A 12,076-nucleotide genomic window follows, 5' to 3' on the forward strand; every position below is an offset into this window, starting at 1 on the left:
AATCCTAAGAGGCGACCTCCTGACACTGTTTCCCGCTCTCAGCTCTCACCTGCGGCTGCAGCAGAGGCAGTCGGATGTGAGCCATCAGCATCGGCAGGTGACGTTGCCGCGTGGCAGCGTCGTGTCCGACCCACGTTAGCAAGGACGTTACCACGGTTTCCTCGTCGGGCACGTTCACGTCTTCAGACGTGAGCAGCCTCTCCATCTCCTCCATCGGGAGCAGCAGGAACTCCTGGCCTCCCACAACATCGAGAAAGTGCTCCTGTTGAACAGAGAGGCGAAAGCAAAATAAGAACTGAGAAGGAAAGGGGCGGAGAAGACTCAAAAGATTAATGGGTGGATGAATAATGAAGTGCAGAAAAAAAAAAGGGAATGAAGGGAGGGAAACCAATTGGAAGATAGGAGTTGAGGGAGGAAAGGGATCAAGGGTTGGGAGGAGAGAGAATAAAAGGGAAGGAAATGAAGGCTTCAGAAAGGTCAGGGGAAGATGGATGAAAAGCTGCAGACAAAAAAGGGTGTGGGTGTGAAAACGCTGAAATAATTCAGTAGAGGATGAGAAGGCTTCTTCAGAAGAATAGCGCTGCATTACTTGTATTCTTAATTAATCTTTTCATGTTTGGTCTATAAGGTGTCCCACAATGATTACATGTCAATCATAACTCCTTAAAGCACGATGTGACATCTTGAAATAGCTTTTTATGTCCCACAGCTCATTAAAAACAAAGACATTGACTTCTATGACAAAGAAAATCATCAGATTTTAAAACTTTGGAGCCACAGAGCTATTCATTTAATCATTTCACATTTAATTAAGTGTCAATGGAAAGAAGAAGTAGATGATACAACACAATAATACAACACATGCAGTACATGTTCTCAGACTGCATAGAAAGAGCGAGGCTGGTGGCGCGAAACGTCATGAGGCGAGAGGTCTCCGGGCTGCAGCCGTACCTGTCTCTGAGGAACCGAGAAGCTTTCTCTTTCACTGCTCTGCTCGACCCCTCTGCTTGTAATAGTATCTGTCAGCAGTCTGCTTGTGAAGTTTTTTAGCGTGTCTTGAGAGAAAGTGTTTCTTTGGTTGCGAAGGAAAGTCACAGCTTTTTTTCTCTCCCAGAGGACGAGGAAACAATGTCTCGTCTCAACTTGTATGGACAGGAAGTGGACAAGCTATTTGGGCTTTGTCGAACCATAGTATATACTTATACAAGTGTCTGGGGGCTGAAAAGAGCTGAAAAGAGCACTACAGCATCTCAAGAAAAAACATGTGGATGTGGATTATATTGTGACTGACCGGCACGCACAGGTGCAGAAGTTCTTGAAGGAAGAAAACATCACCCAACACTACGATGTATGGCGCCTCGAGAAGGGTAATTACTATTATAGTTTTATTAGCTTGACTTCTATATGAAACTTCAAGTCAGTAAGTTTAATTCCCTTTTCCTTCTCGGGTTTGTCCAAAAATCTGTCGAGCCTGGCAAAGAACAGAGAGTGTCAGCTGGTGTCTAAGTGGTTGCCTTCCATCAAAAATCACATTTACTGGTCAGCGACTTCCTCAAAGACCGGGCCAGAGAAGGAGTCAAAGTGGACGTCTCTGGTAAATCACATTCAGGATGTCCACACACACACACACGAAGACCCCCTCTACCCCAAGTGTACTCACCCTGAGAGAGTCTCTGGAGACCCCAAGAAGTGGTTTCAACCAGGTTTGTATTAGTCAATTTTCTTTCTATTCATTACTATCCAAGGAGAATTGTTACAGTAATGTATATAAAGAATCACTCTTGGATAAAATGTGTGTGAGGGGAAAAAAAGGAATCAGCTGCAATACATTTTAATGAGAATGCAGAGCGGGAACAAGCCAAGAGTGTAGAGGGCAAACCCGTCTACAAGATGCTGTTTGAAATATCCAGGAAGGGAAAAGTGACAGCACAGCCCGTCAAGACAGAGCTCACATTCAGTGAGAAAACTTGTTTTATTATAAAAAATAAAGACAATACATAAATGCATTTAAATTCACACTTAAATTCACATACAAACTTTTATAAATGAAATAAATATCTACAATTTCAACGTTTGTATTTTTCAGTGTATGTGGGGCGACCTCATGACACTGCTCTTTGAAGAGGTATTTGATGACCCCGCCACCTACGTCGAAGAGCTGAAGAGAATCAACATCCCAGAGGAGCTGAGGGCTTAGATTGAGAGACCCATAAAAGGAGGAGGTCATCGCCGGGCGCACGTCCCGTTTCTATTGGAGGGGCGGCCAGAACCCATCATAGTGCCCCGCTGGATACTCGGAATCTGAAACTCCACGGGAAGAGATGACGACCTTTACATGTCTCCTGAGGTTTCCCCCGGCAACAGCTCACAAAACTCCTGTACGCGAGGAAACGATATCGTCTGGAAGATAAAAAGATGTTACACTGTTATAAATATCTTGTGTTATTTCTTGTAAATAAAATGTTTTTTGGTCTTATTTCAATGTTTATTTTATTTTCAAACTGTTTATTGTCTTTTTAAGATATATGGATTATATTCTCCTCCTCAGAGCTCCATTGTTTCTGCAGGGTGTATTCTTCTTCTTGAAGATTCATTCACTCATGGTTCATTCGTCTCAACACTTAAAAACTAAAAATATGTTTGAGTCAATATAACGGGTATACATGAGAGAATAGAATAGTGTAGTGACATGGGCATACAGGTTAGTAAGAAATAATAGGTAATGAACGGATGAAGTCGTAAGACAATGAGCTCCATTATAATCCTAATAAAACAGTTAAGCTCCAGCAGAACTTTGCTGTCAAAATGAGGCCTTCCCAGAATATATGTCTATATTCCATGATATCTATTTCCAAGCCAAAAAAGAACTTTGAGTCATATTTTACTTCAACAGATACAGTAAATGTAACACTAGGTGAAGGAAGATAATTTTAGAGGAGCAGAGAAAAATCTTTCTAGCTATCGTACCTTTGGTGTTTCCTGACAGCTGAGGTTTTCAGCCTCACTCTGTGTTTTTTTTTTTTTTTACATTTTCCAGAGGTTAACTTATTACCAGGGGAAGAAAAAAATGAAAAGGTAAAAACACTGTTAACCACATTCATGTCACCTTGTAACTGAGGTCACTTAGGTAATAGCTGCTACTTACCAAACTGAGACGTCTTCTACATTGCTGCGGCTGATGTTCTCCAAAATGTCAGATTCGGGGTCCAATGCGTGCGGTTGTATTTCACAGTTACACATTTTTAAAAGCGAAAAGCTGGAGTCCGTTATGACGACAACACAGGAAGACGCTGACGTAGCGGGGCCTGACCAACTGCCCCCCGTCAGAAGGCTGCCAGAGAGCTGGCCATTCAGAAGAAAGTGGCCATGTTGGGAGGGGGGGCCTTAAAGAGAGAACAGCTGAAATTAACCTTTTCAGGAACATCTGAAATTGGGGATTTTATGGACGCCAGAGAAGATAAATAAGAAGTTTTTTTTTTTAGCTTCAAATCATTCAAAGCTTCTCTGTACGTGTTACAGTCTGACAACATGAACGGTGAAAATGAGTACAATACGAGATCTTTAATGCGCGGTTCTTTCCGTGCTCTGTCAGCATCCGTAGTGGATGGTTTTTGGCTTCACTTCATAACAGAGGGAAACAGAGAATCGACGCCCATATTTATATACGAACAAGGGTTAGACAACATTATGTTCTGTAATTGTTCATAGCTGTGTTAACTGTGAGGGTACAGAAGGCAATTATCTCGTCAGTGATATTTATCATTATTATACTCTGACTGTAAAGTTTAGCTATTAAAGACACATTTTCTTTTTTCATGTAATTGATTTTTTTTAAACAATTTTGACATGTGGGAAAAAGAAAATGGGACTGACTCTGTCACATAATGTGAACGTTTAAAATTATGAACAAAAACACAATCCATCCATTCACTCCGTAGTGTAGTTCCAGCATATGCTATAATATTTGAATGTGTGAATGAGTGTGTGTGAGAGAGAATTACAGAGACAAGCAGACAGTCACACCCTGAGAAAGCAACCTCAACGACCTAATTACCCCAGATTAAAGTTGAACAATAATCCACTTAGAGAGAAACACAGAAATGAAGGGAAGAAAGAAGCTAGCTGACATTGACTGTGACTGACACAGAGAGGAAGGCAGGGTGGAAATAAAGAGACACGTGAAGCAGACGGGGTAGAACACAAAAAAAGGGAAAATAATAAAAAAAAAAGGTCGATGGAGAAGCTTTTTCACAGTCACCATAGCAACCCAGTGCTGAAGAAAAGCCATTGTGCTGATAATGGTGTGTGGTGCATTGAGAACGAGGGACCAATTTGTTACCAAGAATAACATCAAGACTGAAAAATGACCAAAATCTGACCAGAGGAAAGTGCACAGAGGTAGAGAAGGGGAGGTGAAAGAAGCCCGTTTAATCTTGTAACATTACATGTTAAGAACTGAACTCCACCTTTGGTCGACCTCGACTTACACCTTTCATAATTATCACCCTATTTAACCCAGCAGTTTTTTTTGTTTCATTCATTCTCTCTACAGTCACCGGAGTTGTACCCACCATGGTGTAGGCGTGGGCGGCTCTCTGCAGGTCGTGGCAGCCCTGGGCGTCGGCGTAGGAGCGGATACCCAGACAGTTAGACGGGTGGAGCTGCTTCATCAGGAACGAGCAGCAGGCCTGAACCACCGACGTCAACTGGAGCAGACAGGACGCCGACAGCAGAGACTCGATGGTGTCCTCCCTCAACTCCAGACGGCCTGGACAAGAAGGCAGACGGTCAGGTGGCATTCAGAAAGTCAACCAACTCAAACCATCATAAGAGATATTCATTAATTATAGAGGTGAGACTAAATGAAAATAATTAGTGAGAACATGCAGGCTGCTGAAGTTGGTCAGCTGGAGAAGATTTGCCAAACCAAAACCTTCTAAAAGTTAATTACACCTTCCCGTCCCCACTGGTTTACATTTACTGATGGAGACGTTACAAACATTAACAACAGCTGGAGTATTTTTACCTTTTTGGTGTGTGGCCTCAAACCAATTTGTCCTTAGTGATATTTACATATTTGTAAAAATGGATTTAACATTTAAAGTTTCAATAAAAAGGAGGTCATTTCCTGTTATTTTTGTATTTAAGTATTACTCAGTTTATGTGGGTTTTTTTTCTCGCTAGCGATGGCGTGATGTCTACTGGGAAAACTCAGGGGGGGGGGCTCATTGCATTTAAAGAGACACACACACCAAAACGGAGCGTTCTGAGAGAGCTGGTTTATACAGGGTCACAAACCTCCTCTGGTGCTTGATTCATGTTATATTTTGATCAAAGCACAGCTCAGACGTTTCATTTAGACCACAGGGGGACTGTTTGAAAAGCTGGATAAGTGGGATAATATGTCCTCTTTAAAGGTTAAAAGTAAGCGCTCTTCAATTACCGAAGTCTTTGTATGAGGCTTTGCTTCTTAACAATATGAAAAATACAGAGAATCAACAGCTTATTTAAAAGTAATTCATGATTATTCTTCTCAGTGCTCTGACTGCTTTGATGTACCTTTAAATGTAAGAACATTTACCTGCACTGATTTCCCATCTTACATCGTAGCAGGTCTGATAGTGACCGATACATCATGATGTGTACTTCACTCTAGAGAAAGAGAGAAGCCACATCCTTTTTAAATCATGTTTTTTTCCAGTGTGTCTGTGTACCTGTGTATGCATACTGCACCAGGACCCACAATGCATCAGGGTCCACTCCTTCCATCTTCACCTCGTCCTGCTTGGCTTCCCTGACATCACTGGTAAACATGGCTGCAAAGTAGTCAGACACGGATGAGAGGACCAATCTGTGAAGGAGAGAGAGAGAGAGAGAGAGAGAGAGAGAGAGAGAGAGTCAGGGATTAGTCAGAGAGGATGGACGCCCGCTGTAATGGAGGGGCGGGACACTTTGACCTTGCTGACAGGACAGGAGTCTGGAGAACTGTGAGGGAAAAGATGCAGAAGAGAGAGGGAAAGAGCAGCGTGAAGATGATGACACACAACCAGACAATACACGACGTTATCATCCTGTAAATAAGTCATAGAGGTGATACTCATCAGAGACACTTTAAAGGCATCAGATAGCTTCAAAATCAGACCACTTTCCACAACATCTCTCTGACGTAGGAGCTGAGGGGGGGGGGGGGGGGGGGGCAGTTACCATTCAACACAACACTGACGCTCACTTCACACAGCTGTGCAGGGTTGTGAAAGTAATAAGTGTCCCTCTCTTTCAAGATGCTTTTTGATTATTTACTAAGGATGTCACAAGACCAGAATTTTAAACTCAGATGTTACTTGCAAAAATCAAACAATATTGATACTCGTTTTAATACCAACAAAAATAGAATCCTACGCCACTACTGGGTAATTTCTTCTTTCAATGACTGTACACTGTCTGAAATGCACGGTCCTGAAACGTTGCTGATGTCCGTGCAATATAGAGAGTGCTCTCTCTCTCTTTCACTCGCAGCAACTTTTGGTTAAAAGTTATGACTCAAGATAGATATTTTAAGGTCTGGTACTTTTGACACAATCAATCATGTAAATTAGGAGATCGTGTTGTTCTAAAACACATTGTAGTGGACCAATTTTAACAAGCCCAATATTGTTTAGAAAAGTCACTTGAGGGATGAATGTGGAAGCTTTCGGACGCGTGCTTAGCTCGAATTGATGTTGTGATTTGGATATTTCAATCCATTTATTTTTAAACACTTCTTATCGATAAAGGGAAATATGACGAACCACTACGTCTGTAAATAAAACAAATAAATCCGCTTTGGATGCGTTTAACTCCGACAGGCTGACACAGTTAAAAAAAACTGTTTGCCTCCATTCAATCACCTTCAGTCCCACCTCACCTGGAGCCTTGCTTTATACACAGCATCTGCCCAGGTTACACATAGTGCCCAGTAGAGGGCCAACACACACAACCATAAAGAAAATACCATGACACAAAACAAACACATCATTTGGCTCCAACACACGTCTCATTGAAAAGTATTGAACCGTCGAACATTTTTACAACTTTACTCTTTACTAAACTATTTGAGTCACTTTTCAAGTAAACAGTTTGAAATCCTTCCAGGAGAAACTTTGTTTTAATGTTTTTTTTTTTTAAATAAGCTTTTTATGCCTTTATTTTAAAAAAAGTGAAAAGAGTAAGAAATCAGAGAGAGAGAGAGAGAGAGAGAGAGAGGGGAGTGACAAGCGGGAAAGGAGCCACAGCACCGACTTGAACCAGGACAGCCCACCTGGAGGACTCCAGCCTCCGTACATGGGGCAGGCTCACAAACTTCCAGACCTCCAGGAGAAACTTTTGATTTTTTCTCCTCTTTTTTTCCTTAAATCAAGACAGGATCACATCTCTCCTCTCTTTCACTTTTCCCCAATAAATGTGACATATACTTGGCTTCCTGATGTTGTTGGACAGCTCCGGTTATACGAATCAGTCGTCTTCCAGGTAAAACCTACACTGACTAACTTACATCCTGTGCTGTCATATATTAAAAAGTGGTTGCATACATTTAAAATGAAAGCTAAGAAGAAGCGTACAGTATGGTGACAGGAATTATAGCATATGAAACATTCTGATGCAGGTGTGGAAGCAGAAGCTGAATCAATACGCTGTGTGTTCATATAGAAAGTCTGCCTATGTCTGCCCTCAAAGACAAAAGGGGGTTGGGGGGGGGGGGGGGGGGGGGGGGGGGGCACTTGTAGCACCGTATGTGTGAGTTTTGTGAGCTTGAAAGTTTAGCAGAAGTGTTAAAAAAAAAAAAGCAACCGCAGGAGATGAGAGTCAGAGACCTGTTAATGGTCATCTCACGAACATCCGTGAACATCTTCAGAACATAGTTTCAAAATGTATTTTGAGAAAACACACTTCCCCATTTTCAACTTGTTCATACTGAAATACACAAAGGTGTCAAAAACTTTGGAGGGTCAGAGTCAGATCTGAATAAAAAGACGCGTGCATGTCTTTCAACATTACTACCTTTGATCTCTCTCAGCGTTATGAGAGGCTGAGAAGGTGCGCTGAAAAAGAAAGTAAATGGACGTGTCATTATTTCTGTAAGTAGAAGGGGGACAGCGTGTAGATATGTGCTCCACACTGGATTTAAAAATGACCCTTTAGTGCTTGTTATATTAAATACTGAATCACCATGTTCCCCTTAAAGAATGAAATACTTTCCAAATAGTGCTCTCATCATCTCTGTGTGTATTCCTCTCTCTGAAGAGATGTTATTAGAGGCAGGAAAAAAAAACAACTGTGCAAACAAAAGCTGAGCACGGGCCCGAGGCATCTCCAGATGTGTGTGCGCAGTGAGCATATTGAGGATAAAGAGAAAGGATGTCCTCGGAGGGGAAAGCTTCTTATTCAAACTGTGTTGGAGGATCTTTTTTTCCCCCTCAATGGCAGTTAGGACGAGGGTTTTTAATATCTAATGTGCTTTGTAATAACATGTGTAATGAGGGAGTTTGACCCTGAAGTTGTTTCATTATTTAGGGCGGTTTATCTTCACAAGCAGTTTGACATTAAAAACTCGCTCGAGTGTATTTACACTCCGGGATAATGAACCTCTCAACAAAAAAGTGAAAAAAGAAAAAGAAAAAGATAAGACCTTGGGGCGCCGGTGGCCGAGTGGCTAGGGAGCTCGCCCCACGCACAGAGGATGTAGTCCTCAAACCGGACGACCCGGGGTTCAAATCTGACCTGTGGCTCCCTCCCTGCATACCGGGTTGCATGTCCCCACTCTCTCTGTCCCTGATTCCAGACTCTATCCACGGTCCTATCTCTACAATAAAAGCATAAAAAGCCCCAAAAACACATCTTTAAAAATAGATATAAAACAAGGCCTTTCTTAACTCAGGTCAGTATACTAAACTGTTATTCTGCTCATACACTCAAGAGTCTCCCCCCCCCCCCCCCCCCCCTTAAAGTAAAAAAAAACTCCCCATTGTCTTCATTTCTTCTGATCTTAAGTTAACCATGGTTTGTTATTTCACAAAACAAATATTTTTCCGTTTTTCTTTTCTTTTTTTTTTTAACACAGAATTCCCAGAAGAGTCTAGAAAACAATAAAACAACAGCAGCCAGATGAAGTCCTGGCACGCAGAATAAAAGACATGCCAGTGCGTGCAGTGAGAGAGAGAGGAGATTATTTAATTTGCATGTGTCAGTCTCCGCAGCTGAGCTCGGGGGCGAGAGGGAAAGTTACACGGACAAGAGAAGGAGAGAGCAGAAGGAGAGAGGGATAGGCTTTAAGTTAGGTCAGTGTAGAATTTAGTGAGCCTGACGAAGAAGAGATATGGCTTAAAGGAGGCTAGACCAAGGACGGAGAGGAATTAGCTTAAGGTCACTTGTAAATATTTTTAAATTCCCCTTTCATAGAACTGAGAAGTTTCACACACTCACAAACAGTTTAAGTTTCATTCAGCTGCAGCTCTGACGATAAGAGCGGCATGGAGACACTAAACATTGATATAAAAATATCATTCAAAGCCATAAGAAGCTATTTATAAATGATCATCTTAAAAACACAACTCAAAGGCTCCGGTGCTTTTTATTAGTCTCTATTGAAGGATGACCTTAACAGACTATAGCCTAATGTGAAATCATCCAGGACACATGAAGTGTCCTCCCCCCTCTCGATCAGCTCCATGATCAAAAGATCTGATTGGTCAGTGGGCGGAGATTTTCTCAGGTCGATCTCTTATCTCAAACACAACCTTCTCCAGGAGCAGGTTAGGTGTGCAGCATGAGTTACCGTGGCGATAAGAAGTGAACGCGAAGTTACCTCGCTAACCACAAATCCTGCTTCGTAGTACAGGCTCAAATCAGATGTCTGTTAACCAGCTTCATGAACACATTGAAACATTTGGTTACGTTTGCACTTTTCTGCAGATATTATTTTTCCACCGGTGTGTGTGTGTGTGTGTGTGTGTGTGTGTTCCTAAAGTGTATGTGTTATGCACATGTTTATAATCTCATTACAGAGTGTGACACCAGGACCTTGACAGATAGCCTGAAGCAGAGAAGAGTATTGCATGTGTGTGTGTGTGTGTGTGTGTGTGTGTCTGTGTGTGTGTGTGTGTGTGTGTGGATGTCAAACTACACGATTGTCAGCAGGAACTTGTTCAGACAGTATTCAGGTTGGGTATCTCTTTCTTATCTCACACACACACACACACATACAGCATTTTCACTCCTTAATTTTTCATGCGGGTCTGACTTGCAGCGAGGGCTATATACAGCAGGGGAGTTATTATAGCTTGCTATAGACAGAGACATGGCAGGCAGTGTGTCACACTGTAATGGAAAGAGCAGAGAGGAGACAAAGTGCCAGAGAGAACAGAGCAGGAAACAGACGAGTTGGACTCAGGAAAGGAGGGCGAGAACTGGAAATTGAACACTGTGTCTGTTTGTGTTTGAGTACGGCTCTGCTGCTTGGTGCAGAGTCGTGGAAAAAAAATAAATAGAGGGGGGAAAACAGAAGGGTTGGTTGGAGAGACTTGCCTATCAGTTAGGAACTTTCTCTACATGTACTCAAAAATAAAAGGTATGAGACGCTCATCAGTGGTAGGATTGGCAACATGTTGGTTTGTTTGTTTGTCCGTCAGCTGGTCAACACTTTTTTCTCCCCAAGTGAAATGTCTCATCGATTATTTTGATGAATGGACACAAAATGTAACGCAGAAAAAAAAAAGAGTGTTCCCTGGAGCATGACTTTGGTATTCAACTGACTTTTCTTTTCTGATACGTGCAGGTAAAATGTTTCCCGAATCCAGTGAAAAATCCAAAAAGACGCGCACATCCCATGGTGTGTGCTGAATCCAAAAACCGAACAGGTATAAAGAAGCAAAAATAAATCAGACTTGGCAGAGCGAGAGGAAACATGTAGGCTCAAAACATGACTTGTTAATAAATCCTTTGAAGGGAGCTTCTTGGTGTGAGGATCTGTTTTACTTCGTCTTCCCAAGATCCAGTTAAAAATGTCTTCTAAGTACACAGACACTCATGCGTCTCCTCCCATTGGCGATTAGGTTGAACGTCTGTATCGGCCCTGTTGACAGATATCGGCTCATCTGCAAATAATAAAGCTCGCGCTGATGTCAGTAGCCTTTGTGCATCTGTCGTGTCTAATAAACTTTATTTATGTAGCACTTTCTAAAACAAGGTTACAGAGTGCTTTACAAATGAAAACAAAAGTAGTCCCCTTTTGGACGAACTGATTAGCTTTCATGGTCAAATGTGAAAGAAAACGTTGGCAGCGTGGGAGTCTTACACGGTCTCTGGGAAAAATCAGTGCCATGCAGTTTTGTATGAGGTATGAGAATCAAACTTAGGATGTCTTGTCTTTAAGTTTTATTTTGGACCAACTAGCAACAAAACTCATGAAATTTGTGTCCACCTCAGCTTCATTTGTGTTCATTGCTAATTAGCCGATGTAAACATGCACATATCGATGGTAAGCATGGCGAACCTGCTTAATAAGAACATTTTTCCTGTGAGCGTTTTGGTATGCTGATGTTTTAGGTCCAAGTACTGCTTTTAGGTCAAAGTGCCCCAAAAAATATAGCCTGATCGAAAACCTACTATATGCCTTTATTTCTTGTTGTACTAAAACAGACAAGATAGCGTGCACATAATGGGCCCCAGATGCATACCTATTGATCTACAATAACAGCAAAGGAAAGCTTCTGAACTAAAGGTATACTTTGTAAAATCAGTCTAGGCAGCACTTTAACAGAGGTAACTATACGGGGAACAAAAATGGCAAGATTTCAAAGGTAATGTATTTGCCCCAGAGACAAAATGTAGCGCTCTACTTTTTAAAAAATACATACAAAGCTTGAGTTTTGCTCAAAATGCACTGCTTGCAACAATCTCCCCACAGAGTGTGCAGCTGTATACGCTTTAAGAGGCCTATTCAGCATGTGTGCTGCATTTGTCTGTGTGTACATGGAAGACAGAGAGAGAGGGAGCGCGAGAGGGTGTATGTTTTGTTCCAAGAAAAGTGCCTTTATCCTAC

General features: G+C 41.8%; 1 protein-coding gene across 5 annotated transcripts in view; it reads right to left on the reverse strand.

The window, feature by feature from the left end:
* klhl5 (kelch-like family member 5) overlaps nucleotides 1-12,076 on the reverse strand; it is a 65,529-nt gene that overhangs the window by 15,665 nt on the left and 37,788 nt on the right. For all 5 annotated transcript variants that reach the window (XR_009676939.1, XM_061065186.1, XM_061065185.1 and 2 more), the window contains 3 exons: nucleotides 5,715-5,851; nucleotides 4,572-4,768; nucleotides 50-262 (listed from right to left, as the gene is read on the reverse strand). Coding sequence is in view for 4 of the 5 variants with exons in the window: in XM_061065186.1 (XP_060921169.1) it covers nucleotides 50-262; nucleotides 4,572-4,768; nucleotides 5,715-5,851 (547 nt within the window). In the remaining variant the exon portion in view is untranslated. The remainder of the gene's footprint in view (nucleotides 1-49; nucleotides 263-4,571; nucleotides 4,769-5,714; nucleotides 5,852-12,076) is intronic.

The sequence above is a fragment of the Labrus mixtus genome, chromosome 2 (genome assembly GCF_963584025.1).
Source record: "Labrus mixtus chromosome 2, fLabMix1.1, whole genome shotgun sequence".
NCBI classification, from domain to species: domain Eukaryota; kingdom Metazoa; phylum Chordata; class Actinopteri; order Labriformes; family Labridae; genus Labrus; species Labrus mixtus.